Genomic DNA, 23,067 nt, shown 5'->3' with positions numbered 1-23,067 from the left:
TATGCAGACCTCGGGTTGCATCTCATGGCCGGGGAAGCCAAACTCAGAGGAAGCTACTAATCTCTGAGTATCGTGGTTTCGACGCCCGGTGACCTCACCACTCTGACCGCAACGCTCCGGACCGCCGGGAGCAACTCATACCAGGGTATCGTAAGCCTGCATACTGGTGTCTGATGAGGTTTTTATCAATAGATTTCACAATTTCTCTCAGATACAAAGAACGGTTGCTGCAACATCTAGCTTCCATCACAACACCTCACACCCACCACATCACATCTCATTATTCATATCTTGTCATGTATCATTAATTTAGGAAAAATAATTAAATTAATTTTATAAACTATATACTGACTCTGTCTGAATTAATACGAAGTGTGTTTACGGTCCCCGAATAAGCAAAAAACCCTAGAATCCTCTGATTAAACATTCAAAGGTCAGTCAGATTGATATTTCATATTTGTATGAATCATCACATCTTATTGGTCATAATTAATATGTATTAATTGCTACAACACCCTTTAAAGATAAATAAATAATTAGGTTGATCTCTAATGTCTTTAAAAGTGCAACCAAAAAAAGGTCATTAAGGCCTACATTTATTCTAAATACACTCCAGACTAGTTATTGCATTATGCAATTTGCATAAATCATATCCTGTTGTTTGAAGCAATCGTCAGAGGGTAACTGTGCAACACCACTTTGGCTAAAAACCCAAAATATAGCGTAAAATGTAAGTGTACTTCCTTTGTCTTATTCTAAACACTTGTTTTTAAGGGGGATTTGCAAAATTCACCTTTTGGAGCCTTTTCAGATGCCATGTGGGTCTTTAGTGCATCTATAAACACTCCAAACGTGAGTAAAACCTCCATCCATTTTCTGTTAGTATTTGGTTCTGGGAATGATGTGTCTAAAACAAGTCATTTCAAAAAGTTGTAGTGTCACAAAAGTAATTTGTGGAGTAGAGTGGTGCGTGGGGGTGTATGTGATCAATAAACACTCAATTGCATAGACTTTAATTTGTTTTCATTAATAAAAAAATTAAATGCCAAATAAAGATCCCTATTTTAATGGGGTGAAAACTTGAAGACATCAGAATGACATCATCTGCAATAAACAAAGACGAGACCCTGAGGTTCCAAAACCAACCAGGAACCAAATTCTCCACACTTATGTCAAGATCCTGGTCCATGAACATCGCCGGCTGGAGAGCTGTAAGCTTGACTTGAATGTTTGAATGCAGATGCAGCTCGTGTTGTGTGAGGGACATCTGGGCCACAACCCTGGGATATCTCTGGGCAAGCACACACACGTGTGAATGTGTGTGTAAATGAATGGATGACTGTGTTGTGAAGTACTTTGGGGGGCTGTAAAACTCAAAGGAAGCACTATAGGTCATTTATCCATTTAAACCCTGGTTTAATCCAACAGACCTCTGAAATGTCCCTAGGTGTGTCAATAGTTGTTTGTCTCAGTGTGGCTCTGTCGTGGACTGTCGAGGGTGTCTCCACTCACCCGTCACCACTGGATAGATATGGCAAAAACAGTATGACTTAATTTAGACATGGAATTTTTATTCTGTGAAATTATGTTTTATTTTTTTTTACTTAAAATACACAATCACAATTTTCATCTGTAAATATTCAACAGCAGAATTTCAACTGAGGTGACCTCTTGGAGACCCAAGCCAAAGTAATCATCACTTTGAGTGGAGTGGCTTTCAGCCAATCACATTACACTTCTCTGATCACATGACACCAGCCCAGATGACTGCAGTGGCTTGGATCAGGAGGAGGTCACCTCATTGTTGTTGAATTTCTGAAATTCCATGTTTGCAGCAGAAAATCAGCTGTTGACTTTTTGAAGATGAAATTTTTGCTAGTGTAAAAAAAAAGACAAATACCTAATGTCAAAGAATAAAAATTCAATATAAAAGCTCGTATTCTGGTGAGACTGTATTACTTCCAAAGAAAGGCATCATCCACCTTCACTCTAGTGAGGATGACGCGGTTTAGAAAATGAGAGGCTGTAAAGTCACCATTAGATGATGTTTGCAGGAAGTGAAAACCAAAATTGAAACTAACATCATTGCAGAGCTACAGTAAGCAAGTAGAGTGACTCGTATCATTCTTTGGATTGTGCACTATGCACTATTGTGGTATTTGTGTTGTGGAGATGAATTTAATCCGGTGTGTAACTGGAATGTAATGTTTTTGGTGCTTTTGCGTTTTAGGTAGGGTAAAATAAGGAAGTTGTGAACTTCCACCTACATCCTTTTGCTAGTGAAACCAGTTGTTTGGCTGCATTCATTCATTTTTGTGAGACATTAAACGGTCTTTTATAAGACCATGTAAGCTGCAAACTCCAAAGAATAATGAAGGCAAACACTCTAAAATAAAAAGATCTCTCATTAGAAGTGTGTTTAAAAAGACATAAAAGGGTCTTTTCCTTGTGCAAACGTGCATATCTCATGACTATGAAAGAAAGAGAAAGAGGCCAACTTCAGTGTATCGCAAGCATATCAGTGAACTCCTCATTCATGTTCTCTCCTGCTTTACCAGGAATCCTCTAAACGTCGTTTCCTTTATAAATACCTTTATTCCGCGACGCTGCTGCTGATGTGTAGCTGAGGCGTGACTCAGCAGCAGTTTTAACAACCAGTCTGTAGTTTTTTTTTTCTTCCTACTATTTGTCACACGCAGACTTCATCAGCAGTGTCCCGCCCATCCGCGTCACTCACAGAGCGGGTGAAGGCAGAGCGCCAGGTCTGTGCCTCTCACACGCTCCGGAGCAGAGCCGCGCGGAGGAACGTGGAGCGCCGTGACACGCTGGAGATCCTTCTTCACTCGCATGATCGCAGATCTACCGGCAGGATCTAACGATGTGGACCGACCTCGGGAAGCTTGTGCTGCTACATTTGTTCCTCGTGGAGCTCAGCCACGTTAGAGGTAAGGCTGTTGGCTTGCAATGGGGAGATTTAGCGCCGTAAACGCGGATCCGGGTGCGCTCCACGGGGGGAACGGCAGGACTCTAAAAACGTGGTCCGCGTCTGCGTTTGTGCGGTACGCCTTTGTGAGACTTCGCGTTTTCCTGCATGAGGCGATCGCCACTTTAGTCCGCGTTTTGATTGCTGACACAGGTGACACTAAAGAGAGGATGGATGGAACAGGAGCAAAGGGAAGGCTCCAGAGGTGTGATCCGACTGTGATCAGAGGCGTTTAGTATTTTGGATGCTGCAGAAAAAAAAAGAAAACACAACTGACTGCCTTAGCAGCAGCAATTAAGAAACTGCCCATTCACTGCAATATTGTTTCTCCATTCCAACCCCTTTCCTCTCTTTGTAACAGTCACATTTTCAAAAGCTAATCAGTACTGTGGGTATAAACCGCTGTATAACTTCCTGGAGTTGTGACTCATGCTTAATCCTCTTCCTTTTAACTCTGTGACTTTTAAACCAAAGGGACCCAACATAGGTGACAGGTGTTTTTCTGCCCCTACAGGAACTGGTACTGAGCTAGAATGTGAGACCGGACAGTTTCAGTGCAAGAACGGACGCTGCATCCCCAGTCTGTGGAGGTGTGACGAGGATGATGATTGCTCAGACAGCAGTGATGAAGACAACTGTCGTAAGTACCGTAGAACATGTGCAAACGTATGACAACAATCGCACATGTGCATGGTGGAAACGAGTCAGTAACACAGATGTACAGATAGTTTAGGACCTGAGCGTGGATCACGGCGTGTACCGCCGTAGCTGATTATGTTCGCACAGTAACTTTTGAACGATTGAACTCAGACTGAGAATAAGCTCCTTACCATTTTTATACTTTGGGGCTCCTGGAATCTCCCTGTTGACGGTTAGTCCACAGACGTCAGCGCACAAATCGCTGATCCTGGATCAAAGTCACATGCATGTGGAATTTTCATCCTAGTTTCCCACCAATTTCATGTTCTCAAGAAAACTCCTAACTAAAGCAGGGTGTTGGTCTTGACTAATGTTACTTCTTACTACATTTTTAGTAATAGTACCGCACATCCCAACACGAGTCCATGCTGCTATTGTTTGATTAAAGGCTTTGCATAAACACTTTCACGGCTTAAGCAGTTGTTCTGCAACTGGAGCTGAGAGATCGAATGCCGTGGGATGCATCATGCTGAGTAATGCTGGTTGTTTTAATGCAACGTCTTGGAAGTGGCTGCCTCTTGGTTGTTTTTGGGAGATCTCGATCTCTTTTTCTTGTCAAATAATCTATTGGGTTTCATCAGAGTTAAAACCGGAGTGAACCAGGTGTTCTCGGCGTAATCGTAAATCGTTCTTCAGAGAATGGTCGTATTAGCTGGAGGCTGATTTATGACTTACAGTAAGCTGGTGAACGAGCTCATGATTCTCTCATTTGGTCCGATTGACACGCTGAGCTCTCGTCAGGAATGTTGTGACAACTATAATGGTGTCTCGCTGGCTCCAGACATTTATTAGGATTATTGGACAGCGATGGGCAGTTCGAGACGAGACGTTGAATTGGATTTTAATGAACCTACCTGCACTCTTAACAGGTGCGGGTTGCTTTGGTGTGTGTGAGTGTTGAGAATGTGAAATCTGACCTTGGGCCTCAAGGTCACGCCTGGTTTGTCTAATTGAGCCACTTTGTGGCAGAGATGTGGTCTTTTCTTTTGTCTTGTTGGTCTTTGCTACATTTCTTAGAAACGTTACACGACTATGGCTTCTCCCTACTCTCTCTCTCTTATTTTCCTATCCAGTCCATACCTTTATCTGCTTTACCTCTTGCCCACTGTCCTAACTGCTTTGCATTCTAGCCTTTAAAAGATTACCTTTTCATTCCTGTATGGGGCTAGACTGATAGATCAAGCCGATATTTACAATTTTGTTTTATACAATTATTCTGGTTATTCTTGGTGTTTATATATATATATATATATATATATATATATATATATATATATAAACTGGTTGCTGTTGTGTTTTCTGCACCATTTTTCTTTTAACATATTCATTCTAGAGGCTGACCGATATGTTTTCTTTTTAAAGGCCGATACAGATTTATAAAGAATTTAGTTGCCGATGACCGATATCTATAGCAGACGAGTAAGGCCGATAAATTTACGTTTTTGCAGCACATTGATTGTGAAAGAAAACTATCGGCTTTTAAAATAAATTTTGGCCGATTGACTGATAAAGAAAACATTGAATATGTCGCATATCAGTCGGCCATATTTATATCCTATGGTTGTATTAATTTTATTTATACATACATTTATGTACCAGAAGTACATATGCGTAAATGCTCCATTTTTGTTGGCTGACATTTTTTCTTACTCTTGTGGCTCATATTAGGGCTGGGCGATATGGCCTAAAATTAAAATCTCCAATTATTATTATTATTATTATTATTATTATTATTATTATTATTTTCAATTCTCGACCCCCCCCCCCCCCCCCCCCCCCGAAAAGCAATAAGTACTAAGACAACTTAAAGGAAATGTAGCTTTTACTAAATCAGAAGCAACACAAATGTAATCCTCATTTCTGAGATGAACAATGAAGAAATGAAAACCCTCTTGCTGCCTTTGACTGTGATGGGTGTTGGGCAAGCATGGAGTTTCTTGCCCCATGTCTGTTGCAGGAAACCCGTACCAGTTTCAAACAAGATGATTTTATTCCTTTCTTAGGAACAAACTTCCCACTCTCACCGGTTGCCATGTTTTTGCTTGCTGTTGCTGTTTCACGTGTGCTATGGCGCTGTTGTCACTTGACATGTGAAACTAACACTACGGAAGCTCCAGGGAACCAAAAAAGTGACATTACATAAAAACTCAAATAACTTATTTTTTTAAATCGCCTGAAACACAAAACTCGAATTAATTCATTCAGTCTGTAACGTCCAGGCCAAGTTCATATATTTAACACTGTATATTATCCGTGTATGTATGTATATTGTTTTGGTTTGATTAACTTTGGGTAAATGTTTGATTTTTAATACAATGCAGTGCAAAAATTAAGATTCAAGATGGTTACATTCAAAAATGCTGTGTATGGATTGTTATTAGTAGCATTTTGGGATGCAAATAAGGCAGAAAAACTCTAGAAAACCTCTTGAAAATCAGCAGCACACATAGGCATCGGCAACAGTAAAATCCAAATTGGTTGATCTCTATTACTGTGTATTATTATTATTATTATTATTATTATTATTATGGGCATTGGTGGCACAAGAGTTAAGTGCTCGCCCCTAATCGAAATGTTGCCGGTTCGATCCCCGCTCAGTCTGTCGCTGCCCGTTCGTTGTGTCCTTGGGCAAGACACTTAACCCCCCTTACCTGCTGGTGGTGGTCGGAGGGACCGGTGGTGCCAGTGCTCGGCAGCCTCACCTCCTTCAGTGCTCTCCAGGGAAGCTGTGGCTACATCGTAGCTCATCCCCGCCAGCGCGTGAATGTGTTTGAATGGGTGAATGACTGATTGTGTTGTAAAGCACCTTGGGGGCTTCCAGGTCTCCAGGAGGCGCTATATCAAATACAGGCCATTTACCATTTTTATAATTTGATTCCATCATAGTGATCCTTCATGATGGTATAAAAAATTCTCATTAGCACCTTGACAGTGCCAATGTCAAACAGGTTATGCCCACTCGCCTTACGCCCACAAAGACCGCCAAGCTGACAGGTGGGTTGGCGATGGATCCAACAGCATAGCTCTGGTTGTTCGATGGTCGGCAGTATGCCAGCCCTGAGAGCAGATGCCAGCACTGCCACTGGGCCTTCTCCCTAAACCAAACACCACCAGCAGGAGCTCGGCAGAGAGGGGGTGGAGGCAGAGGAGGGTAAAAGAAATGAGACGGATTGGACATAGAGGAGCAGGATGGTGAGGAGCAGAGATGATGAGGAAAATGGGAACAAGTGATTCTGGAGATTGTGCCGTTTCAGGTAACATCACATTTATTCACGACCAAGTCCTCTCCATCGGTCGCTGGACATCCTGACAACCTTCGGCTGTTACAAGACTCTGTAATAGAGTTTTAGGATTAAAATGACTTCAGCTAATACTCAATGCTGTGTTATTGCCAGCTGAGTAAAAAATACATTTTTTAAACAGCATCAGTTGTGTGGGGCGGAAGACAGAAGGAGAAATGAGGAATCAAGCAAGAAAATAACCCAGAAATTTGCATCTGATGAGCTTTTGTGTGCCGTTGCTGTCTGAGACGTTTATGCTTGATTGCAAAGCATCGTAGCTTAATAACACCTGTTAATAAAACTGGGACTGGTTGGAGGCTGTGCAACAAATGGATACAAATTCTACTGGTTCTGAGATTATGTGCAAGTTTTTAATTGTCCAAATAGATTGCCCTCAGAACAGGATGGTAGATGTTGTTAAATAGAGGACGGTAATTCTTTAGAGCACCACCGGGAGGAAATTAGAAGTCTCATTCACAGAGGGTCCTTGTCACACTTGTTCTTTCTAAACATGACCGGTAACTCTCTGAGTTTCACGTGCATGCCGAATGTTAAAAATGCCTTCAGGCCCTATAGAGCTCTGGGAGTTGACATCACTTCTCCCAGCATGCAACAGTTCAAATCGAAACGGCGCCATCTTGGCAGGCAGAAGCCCGCAGCTGGACTATTTGTTATTGTCAGAGAAAACTCAAACGGGAAATATGGTAGATTCCTGTTGTGCCCCAGGATGCAGAACAGACGCCGACGACAGAAGCGATGAGCCATCTACAGGATTTCCCAAGATCCGGAACGCCGCAAACGTTGGATCATTGCAGTAAAACGCACTAGTGACCGGGCTAAAATGAAGCTGTGGGATCCCGAGAGTAAAGGTTTTCGCTTATGCAGCGACCGCTTCATATCAGGTACTTAAACCAACGTTTTCTCAACTGTGTATGGTATTTATTTTAAATGCTTTTATTACGATTCTTAGTGGGCTTCCTAAACTTATTTTGGCGTGGCTTTTTCCGTCTTATCACTCATAGCAGCAAGTAAACGTCATGTAAAACGTTGCCTCGTGAGTTCTGCGTGCTGCCGTTTACGTGTTTTATGATCACAACAATTAACCGGCTAAGCTGTATTTCATTTTTAAGCAATGGTTGATCAATTGTCAGATCACACATAAAAAGCACTTTGGATTGCTATTATCTGTCTCGGTGAGACAGATCTCAGACAGATCCTGAGACGCTCGTGCCTGACATATTTATTTTATTCACGGAAAAAAATCAGACTAGTGATTTCTCTTGGCGTTCAGTTTATACATTCAAACAGCACAGCACTCCATTTAAACTACTTACGTGTAAATCTGTTATTTGTCCATCCATCCATCCTTTTTCATCCGCGTATCTGGATTTGGGTCGCGGGGGCAGTAGCTTAAGTCGAGAGGCCCAGACTTCCCTCTCCCCAGCCACTTGGGCCAGCTCCTCCGGGGAAATCCCAAGGCGTGCCAGGTCTGCTCCGACAGCTTCTGTGTGTGAAGTGTGTGAATGTGTGTGTGAATGGATAAATGATACACTGTAGTGTAAAGCGCTTTGTAGTCCTTACTCTGAGAGGCGCTATACAAGTGCGGCTCATTTCTCATTCTGGCATTTTTTAAAAGTATCCCTGGGACACGGTAAGGGTCGGAGATGTTTAGTCTATTTAATTTCTGACTATATAAAACGATTTCTTCGGTTTTAAAGTGTGAAGTAAACTCCGGAGTAAAATCCAAGCTGATCCCGTTCATTTTGTTTACCTTTGTTGCCTGCCAACATGGCGCCTGCTCTCTGAGAGTCACGTGACGTCTGGAGCTCCATCGCCTGCATTTAGCAGCTTAAAGAAAATAGACGGGAAAATGATTGGATCGAAAACGGCCAGTCTCTTCTACATCACAGGGGAAATTAGCATTTGTGGCCTCGCCCGCCTTGATTTACAACTACGGACGGTTGTTATCGATTTATGGACCATTCCCATCTGTACCGGGTCGGCCCGGGCTGGGTAGCCCCAGTCGGCCCCATCCTGGCCCGGTTGATTCCACACATCCTTGTCTTAAGCCCATGTGGGCTGATTCTACCCACCAATCAGAGGCTTGCTCTAATGGAAGGTGTGAATTTGCTGTCAGCAGTGGGTGTGTTGGCCCTGGTCGGCCTGAAGCAGACCCCCTCGAGAAGAGGGCTGAGAATGAGCCTTGGTTGGCCCGGAAAAATACCAGGCCACCCAGATATGTAAACAACCTACGCTACCTGGGCCGGCCCGGTACAGATGGGAATGGCCCATTAATTATCAGGAGAGCGCAGAGCGTGTCTCTGGTAGTAGAAGCTAATAAGTAAGACTGGAAACTCTTACCCCCACTCCTGCAGCTAACTTCTACACCCTGAAAAAGGAGCGCCGGAGCTTTTTTCCCCCACAGCCAATGTCTTACGAGTCATTCATTCACACTAGAGACCACAGCAGGTTTATTGAAATAACAAGTGAATGAGACTTGACGTGACCTTTTTACATGTGCAGTTATATATTTAGTATTCTCAAACACTTAACATATCCTTTCGGCATTTGTATCGCAGCACATTTTGGATATTTGTGATGTTTTCTGCTGTTTTAACCATCTTATATCCCTTTCCCTCTCATCGTCTTTATTTTGAACATCTTGTTTAATTTTTACTCCCGTTGCCCAGGGAGATGGCAGAGCGCCAACAGTGGTCATAGTTGTGTGTGTGTGGTTTTTTTGTGCAAGTCTGTGCTTATTTAGCAGCTAATGCAATACTCATACATATAAATCTATGCACACACACACTCACCGTGCCACTGTCTATGTTTGTGATGACCTATATTTAGGTTGCGGCGAACTGGGGGAAAAAAAGCCTTATCATTTATTCTGTGGATTTAAGTGGATTTAAACAAGCCTAATCCAAACTGCCGACGGAAATCACTGCCTATCTGACTATCATGTAAGCTTTCTGTTATCCCTCACTCACATTGCTGCACAGCCTTTTCTGCCTCAAATGGCCTTGGCAGCACTGCTATGGAGAAGCATGGTCATTCAGATTCACCCATAAATATGTGACTGCCAAGAAGTGATTTAAAAACTATCTTTAACTGCTGAAATCATATACTGAACAAACATCTGCATTCGTATTTGTTTATGGATCATTTCTTTTAAGTCTGCCTCAAACATAAAACCTTGAGCTGACAAAAAGATGAATTTTACTGGACTGTCAAGTACATATTCTCCTTTTTACACTTATTACCTTCAAAAACAATAATTGTTCTACTTGTCAGCTGTTGTCCGTTTTGTTTAAGTAGATATCACACTTGGGTAATCTTCACAGATGAGACGATGTGTGCTACACTCGCCACAAGGGTTGGGGCGGCATCGAAGGAGCCAGGGTGCACGTAAACAAACCAGGCCCAAGCTTGGTGCCTGTTGCTGGGAAACCAAAGGAAGTTTGATCAAAGCGTGAACTGAATGCAGCGCTATCTGTCAGGTAGTCTGAGAAAAGCTCCGGTTTTACAGCTGCTGAGGAAGCAGAGCAGCTAAACCGCTGTGGGTTTTACGTTATTCTCTGAGTGTTGGATCATTCAGGAGTTGCACGTGTGCAACGACTGCTTCCGTTTAAACGCAAAGTGACGGCTTGTTGGTGTGTTGGTTAGAGCTAGACAGGTACTGAGTGAGGTTAAGCTCAGTGGCATAGAGGTCAAGTGTCCGCCCTGAGACTGGGAGAACGGGGTTTGACTCCCGGTTGGGTCATACCAAAGACTTTTAAATGGGACCCAATGTCTCCCTGCTTGACACTCCACTTTAAGAGGTTGGATTGGGGGTTAAACTACCAAATAGTTCCCGAGCGCAGCCACAGCTGCAGCCAGTGGTGGTTCTACATGGAATTACTCCCTGGGCGAGAAATCCTTTGAGCGCCTTGCTCAGTCTTCTTCAAAAGACTCACAGCTAGGTCCACGTGCATATTTGGAGACCGCATGAGTTTGCTGGCATGCTATGATCATCCTAGCATGAGAATGTGCTACCTTTTATCTTTAGCCCGTCTCTCCTCTTCTTCTTTTCCTGAATTGGGCACCTGATGGTTTTGGCCTTTTTCTGTCCATCTCGTTTGGCATTACTCAATAAACAGCAGGGGTGGACCTTTAAAGCGCCCGAGCGCCAATGGCGCTAAATTTTCTCGTCGGGCGGTAAATACTTGACGACTCACTGCCCGGGTGGCGCCCAAGCCTTATTTGTCATTTACATACCGGCTTTCACCTACATCATGGCCGCGCCCTGTAGGAAGCCGCCGTTTTCATTTCGCGCACGTGAACCTGCGCGCCTCTAGCCACGTACTGCACTTGTACGACTCGTGCACTTACTGCACGATTCTAGTTATAGTCACGTGAACTATAAGTTCACTATTAAAGACGAAGTGGAACCACGCTAGAAACACACATGCACGCAGGGAGATGCCGCCGCCACAGGGATGGGATTTCTTGGTGAAATCTCCGGCAAAACGCTTTAAAACTGGCGAGGAGAAGTGAGACAGTTGGAAACGGTATGAAGCAGAGAAGCGTGTGCGTAGGTGGAATGATTCTTGGCGGTTTAAAGAAGACGGGAGGCGCAGAGAATGGCCGTGTTCGAGTTGAGCAGCGGCTCGCCTGGAACACAGACGAGAGCAGACGGAAGCAGCAGGGGGATTGGCTGAAAGCCGGGTCGGACCTGGCCCGCAGCGGGGCTCAGCAGCCTCCAGAAGCTGATGGCAGTGTGGGTTTAAGTCCCTGCGGGGTGGGAGTGGCTGAAAGCCGGCGTTTAAGTCGGACAGATTTCTCTACATGTGTAGCTCGGGGGTGACGATGGCTGAAGATATCGCGTGAGCGTTCACACTTGTTCAATTTTCAATTTTAATTCTGGTGCCTGTTAGCAGCTGAAACACATCCTCACGTGCTTGTGGATATCATATATTGCATATGAAGACATGACTGTAATAATAAGTAAAGGTTAGCAGCTGTAGCTTCAGTGTGCTCATAGGAAACGTGACAAAAGAAAACAAAACACATTCCTCTTTATGGTCTATATTGTTGTCATCATCAACATAACATGATTTACAGAATACATGTGACAGTTCAACTAACATTTCATGTTCTACCACCGGATGTTTGGATCAAAATATGAACCAATCAGATCTTAGATCAGGTGAGAGCCAGGTGTTTCCCGTCTTCCTCTAGGTTTTGCAGCCGAGGGAGAGCAACTGCAGCGCCTTGCTCCAAAATCTGCGGCCGCCTTGATCTCACGAGGTTATCGTTGCCTACGTATGCATGACGTCAGAGCAAGTCGGCGTCAAGTCAGACAAATCTAACCGGCATGCACTGCTCGCCGATCACCGCTGGTCTAATCTGCGCAGAACTGGCTCATCTCGAACACAGCCAATGGCTCAAGTACAGCAAAACGGAGTTGGTGATGTACTGCGTTTTATGCCGGAAGTATGCGACGACAAAATCGAGTTTTGTTGAGGGAACAAACAAATTCAAACTTGAATACGTTATTATGTTTGTGAATGTGTACAAAATAAAGGTTTATTACATTTAAAACGGTTCAGTTGTTATTTTGACTCGTTTTGGCAGCTGACCAGCGGGGCCGGTAGATTCTTGGCGGGGCCGGTAAATATTCAGAGTTACCGGCCCGGCTGGCCGGTTGGTTTTGAAGTTAATGTCCACCCCTGAACAGGCTACCAATCATCAATGACAACAACCAGGAGTCAAGACTAAACCAACTGAAGGAATTATACGCCTGTATTTATAATATTATGAATTAAATGTGCGTTATATGGAAGATCAAGTTGTGATTGACTTCAGCCATCTCATACAGTTGATTCAGACCCCCCACCCCCACCCCCACCCCCTTCTGTTTCATTTGGGAGAGACCCAGAGGTGAATTTCCCCGCTCCCCGCCTTATTCTCTTCTATTCTCTCTCTGAACCCTTTCAGTGAGCAGGAGCGCCTGCAGCTGCAGGGGGCGCCAACGTGCTAGTTCCAATCCAGACTCATATCTGACAGATAGAAAACCATGTTGTGGTGCAGGTTTCTTATTCTATTTTATTTTTTTTACTCAGCGATTGTGCACCCTCCTTGTGTCATGAAAAAATTCCACCCCGGGCAGCCGCCCAGTCTGCCCATGCCTAAAACCGATACTGGCCGCAGCTCACCGCTCCCCTCCACGGGGACGGGTCAAACGCGGAGATGAATTTCACCAGTGGGTGATGATGACTAGGGGACTTTAAAGGGACTTTATGGAGTTTTGAATTTTTATGCTCGCGATTGCCCCCTCAGGCCAAAAGCGTAACGGCAGCTTCAATAGTCGGCTCGTGCACGAGGCGCGCATGCTGTACGTGCACACTCCTTAACGAAAATAACAGCTGAGACAGTCCCGTGTGTGTGTGTGTGGCCCGGAGGACAGAGGACAGGAGAACGCTCAGCTAATTAATTAAATAATTTGGTTCTGTACCTTTCTCTTCAGCACAGCCGACAAAGGTTTATGATGGGTCAGTCCTCCTGCATGCTCAGATCATTCCCTTCCCTTGCTTGAAAAATTGTTCCAAAATGAAAGTTGAACCCACATCTTTTTTATCTGTGAATTGAATGCCGTTTGGCGAGTCTCAAATAAAAATTTGGGCATCTTACTGTAAAAAATATACCATTAATGTAAAAAATAGATTCTAAATAAATAACTTTCACACCCAGAATAAAACCCGGATCTTCTGCACGAGAGTCCGACGTTTTACTAGGTGAGCTATAGCATCAGTAATGTCTTCTGTGTCTGTAACTTTTATACTGTTGATGACAGCTAAAACAACGTTCAAAGAACCGTTCGGAGTGAAAATGGCTATTTTGTTGCTAATTTGCAGGAAATATCTAGAAGAAAGTTGTACAGAAAGTAGCTAAGGGTCCTCAGAAATGTAGCTAGGTTCATCACTAGGCGTTAGGAACAGCGACAAAGTGGCACTGCCCCTCTCTCTCTGCTGCTATAGCTACGGATAGCAAATGCTACAGGCTTTGACTGAGCGTGAACGCGCATGAAGCAGCCTGCTCGACCCGAGCAGCTCTCTTTTTCTGTGATTTTACAGAAAAACAGGCAATCACAGTAAAAATGCCAGGGCTCATTCTACAGGACCAGAGCATTGCAGGAGAACGTATGAAGAAGAAATTTATTATTTCTTTACATGTTTTGGCTGTCAAACTTCCATAATGCCCCTTTAACTTTAAAGGTTGTGTATTCTGCAGCCCTTAAGGGTCGAGTCTATATTTGATTAAATTGGCTGCAGGTCTGTTTTATGCTAGGTAAAATAATCTAATAGTATTTTTTCCCCTGTGTTTGATACAGAAGTCGAATGGCTTTAAAAAGAGACATTTTATGGGTCAATATCAAGCCCCCATAATTCGGGTCTGGACATGAAGCAAAACAGGAAGTGACAAAAATTGCAGTTCCACCCTCATCCCCTAGGGGCTGGTGTCAGAAGCGAGCAAATCCTCATTGACTCCCATGTTAAAAATGCAGATTTCACAGCAGAAATAAACATGTTTACAGCCTGGTACCTAAACACGTTTTAGGTTCAATAGATGTAGTTTACACTCACGACAACTCTGAGGGGGGGTGAATATTTTTGTGACTCTTCTGTTTAAGTGTATTAAAAGCCTAAAATTCTGAATCATTAATGAGCATCAGACCCACGTGACTGCAGAGCTAGCTCCGTGGAAAGGCCACCTCCCATTTCAGATTAAAAACTTATAATACGAGCCAATGGACAGGAATTGTCCAGTGCATATATGTTGATGGTCAATATTTAAAAATCTGTATTTCTAGTTGGTGTTACTCATTCAGTGTGATTGTCTGATATTTGGTTGTAAAGAATAAAACAGGGCGTCTCGACTTAGGCTACTGTGTGTGTTTGGGTGGGTGTGTGTGTGTGTGTTTGGGTGTGTGTGTTTGGGTGTGTAAATGTGCATTTGTGTTCCAGCAGGACAATGAGTCTGACAAAGGAGCGTCTTTATGGCAGTCTGAGACCAACTTTCTATAGAAGACATCACAACACATTTCACGCTAAGGCCATGTATGTGTGAGATCACTCTCTCTCTCAAACACACACACACACACACACACACACACACACACACACACACACACACACACACACACACACACACACACACACACACACACACACACACACTGTAGTGTAATGAGACTCCAGAGAAGCGCTTCAGGCGTAAAAGGTGCTGTGCTGCTTAAGGCTCACACTGGACATTATGGTCACCTGCTGACACACACACACACACACACACACACACACACACACACACACACACACACACACACACACACACACACACACACACACACACACACACACACACACACACACACACACACACACACACACACACACACACACACACACACTGTAGTGTAATGAGACTCTAGAGAAGCGCTTCAGGCGTAAAAGGTGCTGTGCTGCTTAAGGCTCACACTGGACATTATGGTCACCTGCTGACACACACACACACACACACACACACACACACACACACACACACACACACACACACACACAGTTCTTTGTTGCAGACGGAGTTAGATTTTTTTTGGCAGGAATAACAGATTAAGAGGGTACGTAGCAGAATCAGCACTTTGCAGCGTTTTACATCTGCACACACCCCGCTCACCAAACTTTTCATAACTTTTGTGTTCTGGAACAAAAACGTCTGTAAAAATGAGTTTTTGTGCAAATACTGAGGTGTACAGCTGCTGTGCTTCAGTTTGTAAAGCAGATATCTTTATCTCTGTGGGATTCTCACTAAGCTTGTATGAGTATACCACAGCTGGACACTTGTTTTGTCTGCGGATTCCTTGTTATGTTCTGGTTGGATATATTATGACGACTAACCACAGCAACATTCAACAATAAATGTACATTTTCTTACTATGGTGGTTTAATACTTTAATTCTGTATTGATTCGTAAATAACTGAGTCCAAGAAAAGGCCACCCTAATGTCAAAAGGGTCCTATAACTCTGAATTTACGTGTAAACAAAGACGAGTTCTGCTGCGGTAGTTCCAAAATGTTTCTGGCCGTCACGTTTGTCAGATACATTTCAGTTAATGGAGCTTGGCTCCGCAAGCTAGCAGCTCCCAGTGTGGTGGATGGGTGTTGGGTGCAGCGGAGCAAAGCAGCAGCAAGGTAATTTTAGCGGAGTCAGTTCTGGCCCGAAGCGTTTGCTTTGACTCCCTTTTCCTCCCTTCTCACTCCGGCTCCATCTGTTTGTCTCTCTTCATTTATTGGCTGATGTCTCCGTTCTTTCCTTCCCCATCATCCTGTTACCTCTCACTGTCTTGGGTCTCTTTAACACATCCACACCTTTTCTAATCTGTGGGCAGCTGAAAGTGTTGGGGCTGTGATTGGGTTCCCCCCCCCCCCCCCCCCCCCCCCCGACACACACACACACACACACACACACACACACACACACACACACACACACACACACACACACAGGTGAGTTATAACTGAACAGATGGAGGTGATAGTGCTCAACCGCCACTGAGAACTACATCCCCCAGAAAGCACCAGCAAAATGGCCACTGATTGGTGATGAAACACACCTGGGCAAAGATGGTGGGGGTTCTGTTCTCAGTCAAACCAGGTACAACAAGCAAGCTCTACTCATGAGTTGACTCTAAAGATGCCAATGGTTGTGAATATTGTTTTGTTTATGATATGAAGTTGTTTTGGTTGACCATTAAAGTCATGTTGCTTATGAGTTAGATTAAATCCAGGTGTTTTCAATCATGTAGACATTTGATTTGTCATTGTTACACTTGATGCTTTAATTTCCCTTTTTTATATGATTGAAACCTTGATTTATTGATTGAATTTTAGTGATTCGGTCATGTTTTAATTTATTTATTTACACTTTTAGTGTAGGAAGCTTTAGTTTAGAAAGTTCTTTGTTTATTGTATTTTATATAAATTATGTGATGTTTAACACTTGTCTCTGTTTGAAGGTTATCAACCTGATAATCACTAAACTGGAATGATAAAGATTGTTGGAAAGTGATGGAGTTGTCCCAAAGTGACCCTTAGGAGTATACAGTGATCCCTCGCTACTTCGCGGTTCGTTTATCGCAGATTCACGACTTCGCAGATTTTTTCTTTGGAGCCTTATTCAAGGGAAATTCGCTGATGCGTGGTATTTTTCACCGATTCACGGTATTTTTCTATGCGAAATATCAAGAAATTCCTGTTTTTTTCATCAGTTTCATCATAAAATGCACTTTTTTTAAAATAAAACTATAAATAAACCAAGTAAAAACATTTTCTATGTAAAGGGAGGGTTTTAAAAGTCTGAATACATACCTGTTAAATAAATACTGTAAATATGGAGTCCCTACTTCGCGGATTTTCACCTATCGCGGCCAGGTCTGGAACGCATCTACCGCGATAAACGAGGGATCACTGCAAACAAAAGTGGAACTTAACACACACACACACACACACACACACACACACACACACACACACACACACACACACACACACACACACACACACACACACACACACACACACTGCAGCATCTTGACAAAATGAACGAAGAATAAATACATTTTAAAGCTGCAGCTGAAAATTTTCTCCAGTTTTAAATATGGAATCTTTAAATCCATTACTGTTGTGGCGAGACAAATTAGGGATAAAAAAATAACAAAAACTCTATTTGTTAATCACAATCTGAAATGTAAATTTGGCTCACTACGTTGGTTTAAGTTCCTGTGACTACATATTTTTAGTTTTCCAGACCGGCGTTTGTGTGATCCGGTCAAACGTTTGATGCCCAACATCTAAACTCAATACGGATTAATTAATTTAAAAGCTTTTATAGTTGAAATATTGAGCCTTTTATTCACTCGTTAGTAAGGAACTTAAAAGCATGCTAGCTGCAGGCAGCAAGGGAAGGAAGGATAAGGCTGAGGCTGAATACAGACCTGTCTGACTGATGGATGGATGACTAAAGTTATTGAAGGTGAAACAGAGATTATGCTGCATTTAGTAGGGAAGAATCTGGAAAAAGGGATAGCGATAGGAAGAAACCTGGTTTTAACAGATTTTGCGTGGGTTTATTTCTTTTCTGTTTTTCATATTCTTCCCTTTTCTTCACATCCACACTTCCTCATGACTAAAGCTTCATTAATCTCACCCAGATTACATAGTTTTATTTATTTCTGCTGTAAAGTTGCTTCTTCTTCAAAGTCGAACTTGGAGACCAAAACAATCCCCTTTCCTGAGTTGGTGCTTATCACTGCGAGTGCTTTGGCTGGATTGGCGAGCGGCTTTGTTCTTACGGCCCCCTCCCCCCACGCTGCTGTGTCTGACAGGGTATCATGTCGCTAATCCCCTACTCAGATTAACAGAATATCTTCTATTTTTTATTTACATTTTCTGTAATCCTGTTTTTCACCTTCTGCTCTGTTGCGTGGTGCAGAGCACATGTAGTCAGGGAGCGGCGCATGAAATGACAAGTGAGAACGCTGATGAATAAAACATGGCTGCTAATGCGAGGCTGACACCCAGATAGGGCCTGACGTGTCACCAGAAAGTTTTTACATCCACTTCAGAAAGTAAAACTTCAAGTGTTTTATTTTAATATCCATTTTTATTTCCTCTTTAATCTCTTTAATTAGACTTCTTGCTTCAGCTTTCTCCTCTTTTCATCCGATTCCACTCAATATGTGTTTGTGACTGCACTGGAGAAACAAGAAATCTATACGGTGAAGGAAAAGTTGTTTGTGTTCTAAGTTTGGTGTGTGTGTGTGTGTGTGTGTGTGTGTGTGTTTGTGTGTCCTACAGAAAATGGTTTCTATGTCTTGGGAGGAAGAAAAAGACTTTCTAGCCCAAAATGTCTGACAGAAAACAACTGGAAGAAGGCTTTTAAGGTGTCAGAAAGGAAAAGGTCTCTAAGAGTGAATGTCAGAATCTTGAATTTAGAGTTCTTGGTTACCAAAAATAAATAAAATAAATACAAAAACACAAACCGGTCCCAAGTCTGAACTAAAACTACATTTATGATGGAGTAGACTAAACAAAAGTGTAAAATTCAAACTGCAGGAGTGCGCTGGGGCAGACAGGTACCCTGACTTGCCTGAGCCTTTAGGTAGTCTCTCCGTCTAAGTTGAATTGCCCAATTAAATGAATATTTACATCATATTTTTATTTTCTGAGTTTCACCTGTATGCCTTCATTAGATAAAATAAATTTACTCTGTGTGTGTGTGTGTGTGTGTGTGTGTGTGTGTGTGTGTGTGTGTGTGTGTGTGTGTGTGTGTGTGTGTGTGTGTGTGTGTGTGTGTGTGTGTGTGTGTGAACAGAAATATGACTTATTAAAGAACACTGGACTTCCCTGTGTTGGCCAGCAATTTTCTAGGGGGTGGCCATAGCCACCCCTGTCCACCCATCTGGGGCGTCACTGGCTAACCGCAACCACAGGCTCATTCTGCCTTGCAACATTGATGTTTTATCTCCATAAATAACACAGGTCTGAGAGAGTTTTGCTGTTGTGGAGTTGCTAATGCTAATGGTTAGCTTCTACTAGCCGAGAAGCGCTCTACTCTTTTCTGGATGTTGAATCGACAGCCTTCCCCAACGAGGGCCAAGGTGAGTGAGTCCATGAATGTTATTGAAACAGTCGAAAACAGGCTATTTTCACATTTAGCCTGCACGTTAAACTTATATAAAAAACGGTTTCTCAGTGAACTTACTCTTTAATGCTAAAGGTTTGGACCACATCAGCTTAGCTAAATGTCGCAGACTCTTCAAACTCCATTCATTAACAATAGCTTCTTATTTAAGATTTTTAAATGAAGATGAGTATGTTGCTGACCAGGTTGCCTTATTGCTTTCAATGCCCCTCTGACTGATTTTAGAATGAGCTCCATCCCTCTTTTAAATGAAGCTGTTAATGTTGATTACACACAACATATCTCCTCGGTACACACGCTTTCCCAGCTCCTGAGCCTGGGAACAGCTCTTTCCCTTTGCAGGATGTTGGAACGAAGAGTTGGAGGGCTGAGATTCTCTTTGAACATACTGCAACCATTCAGGAGGACCAGTTATCAAACAAACACTGTTGTGACATAAAATGATGCGTGCACACTAAGACGCTATATTCTGTGGATCTGCACATTGCTTGCATAATACTTCTACCTGCATTGCACGTCATGATCACTCTGCACCGACGGTGTCAAAATGAACCAAATGAGGGGGATTAAAGAGAGGAACAGAAAAGATAGGACTGTTATTTCTCCCTGCTGAGTTGAAGGAAAGGAAATCAACATTTTTTCTCTTGATTATCTGCCAGAAAGATTCTCATAAATGTTTCTCCTCTTGAAGATGAGATTAGAGGGTGTTGGCGTGTTTGAAGGAAATAAATAACAGATGAATTTTAGTTGCTGCAGCAGCATCAGAATCTCCCAGGATGCTCTGAGATGCAAAACTTCCCTTCTGGTTTTCCTTTGCAAAGATTAAAAATCACATTGGAGACGGAGAAGATAAAAACCGCTTCAAGTAGCTCGGATCAATTTAGATTATTGCATGTTATTAATGTTGTGGGTGAGATTTTGTCTTCTTTCCTTCATGTTTGACCAGTGACAACTCTCTCTCTCTCTCTCTCTCTCTATCAATCAATCAATCTATCTATCTATCTATCTATCTATCTATCTATCATCTATCTATCTATCTATATAATCACTTTCTCTCTCTCTCTCTCTCTCTCTCTCTATCTATCTATCTATCTTCTATCTATCTATCTATCTATCTATCTATCTATCTATCTATCTATCTATCTATCTATCTATCTATCTATCTATATAATCACTTTCTCTCTCTCTCTCTCTCTCTCTCTCTCTCTCTCTCTCTCTCTATCTATCTATCTATCTATCTATCTATCTATCTATCTATCTATCTATCTATCTATCTATCTATCTATCTATCTATCTATCTATCTATCTATCTATCTATCTATCTATCTATCTATCATCTATCTATCTATCATCTATCATCTATCTATCTATCTATCTATCTATCTATAGAATCACCTTCTCTCTCTGTGTGTTTGTATATATATATATATATATATATATATATATACATATACATATATATATACCTTTCTCTCTCTCCATCCGTCTCTCTCTCTCTCTTTCTCTCTCTCTCTCTCTCTCTCTCTCTATATATATATATATATATATAATGTATATATATATATATACCTCTCTCTCTCTCTTTCTCTCTCTCTCCATCTGTCTCTTTCCCTCTCTCTCTTTCTTTCTCTCTCTCTCTCTCTCTCTCTCTCTCTCTCTCTCTCTCTCTCTCGCACACGCACACGCACACACACACGCCTGAAGTCAAAAACAAAGTGCATTGACAGGTTTTGTGCAGCATCTGCATCTTTCTCTTGAGTCTAACATGTAATATTTTTGTTTTTTCTCAACAGTTTTAATCATCTCATTAAATATTTATTTGCATAATCTATTGAAGGAAAATTATCAAACTAAAACTTTTTCTTTAGGATGAATAAAAGAAATAACAGCAAACCAACGCTGTGCCTTCATCCCACGTTTCAGATGTCCACTCTTTATTTATTTTTCATTCATGCATGGCTGCTGTTACAGGAGCGTGACCTTTTCAATACGAAGTGGCCATCTGTGTATAATGTGATTTTCCTTTTGTTTCATATCAAAGCGTTTCTTGATGTTGCTCGATGTTCGCTGCTACATCTGGGGTATTTAGATCGATTCTTACCTGATCTGTGTGCTTGATGTCTTTTAAAATTTCCTTTCATGTGTTGAAACACTGCTATGGATGGGCTCCGGCCTCTCTGGTTCCTTTTATTGTGTTCCACCGTTCTTCTAACTTGTGCTCTGCCATCTTTTCATCTTTTGTCTCCGTTTGCATCTAAATAATCTCCTCATATACAAAATAATTTAAGAAGAGACTAAAAGCTAATCATATTAACCCTTCAATGTATAAACGAACAAAAGCATCAAAGAAAAGTTTTTATTTTAGCTTTTCTTTATTTATTTGAGACAATAAAATAGAAATCCAAATGTATTTCCACTGACAGCACCATCTAGAGGCTGAAAAATGTTTCACAACTTAAAGTAAATATCCGGATTATTATTTATTATTCATTTATTTTACCTGATGGCACCATCTAGTGGTTGACAAGTGTATGACACATAGAAGTTTCATTTTTGTATTCACGGCTGAAAGCGACGCCTCTCGTTCATGAAGATGCTCTCATAGCCGACAAACGTAGCTGAACAGTGTTTTACAATTGTAGCGTATTACTTAGTAATACGCTACACAATTATTATGCTCATGTTATGTTGTGTTTTCAAATATTTATATTTTAAAGACTTACTTGTCCACTCGAAAGGTCACCAACTTTGCACCTTTGTAGTGCAAACGCTCTGGGATTGATATCTGTACTTAAGCAGATGTCTAAGACTATTGGCTAACGCTGAACAGCGGTTAATTTAAGTTACATGGGGCTCTACGGGACGAGGGCGGGGCTTAGCAAAAACTAAGAAGTGTTTTCTGTATTTTATTACAGTACCACTATCACTTTAATGGGTTTCTAAAAAAATCATACATAAATGCTGGAAGGAAGAAAACTCCAGATTGCAGCTTTAAGGGTTCCAGTTTGATGTAAGTAATGCAATAACAATGAAAATAACTCACAAGAGGTAATGTTTAAAAATTTAAATCACACATGTCCACATTTTTTAGAATATAGTCATTTTTTTGCTAAATTCTGTTAATGCTTCATTAACATGTTTGAATGCAAAACGAATCTGGTCGTTGTTATAATTAGCAGGTTGCAAAAATGAAACTTTAATACAGTCAGATTTTTTCCTGTGGTGCTGTCTATGAAACATTTCTATGAAAACGCCCTCTTTGCAGAGCTTTTTCTGTTTTCAGCTGGAACATAAAATTCCCCAAAATAAAATGGAACAAGCAAACAAAACTGACATCTAACAAGTACAAATACAGAGTTCAAAGAA

General features: G+C 41.9%; 1 protein-coding gene across 4 annotated transcripts in view; it reads left to right on the top strand.

Annotated features, from left to right (window-relative positions):
• Nucleotides 1–2,762: 2,762 nt before the first annotated feature.
• The window catches only part of lrp8 (low density lipoprotein receptor-related protein 8, apolipoprotein e receptor), a 231,239-nt gene continuing 210,934 nt past the window's right edge, over nt 2,763–23,067 (top strand). For all 4 annotated transcript variants that reach the window (XM_070554275.1, XM_070554274.1, XM_070554273.1 and 1 more), the window contains exons 1-2: nt 2,763–2,945; nt 3,498–3,623. In XM_070554275.1, coding sequence (XP_070410376.1) covers nt 2,879–2,945; nt 3,498–3,623 — 193 coding nt within the window. In that variant the 5' untranslated portion in view covers nt 2,763–2,878. The remainder of the gene's footprint in view (nt 2,946–3,497; nt 3,624–23,067) is intronic.

This window comes from Nothobranchius furzeri, chromosome 8 (assembly GCF_043380555.1).
Source record: "Nothobranchius furzeri strain GRZ-AD chromosome 8, NfurGRZ-RIMD1, whole genome shotgun sequence".
Lineage (NCBI taxonomy): Eukaryota > Metazoa > Chordata > Actinopteri > Cyprinodontiformes > Nothobranchiidae > Nothobranchius > Nothobranchius furzeri.
This window is presented reverse-complemented; position numbering and strand designations above follow the sequence as displayed.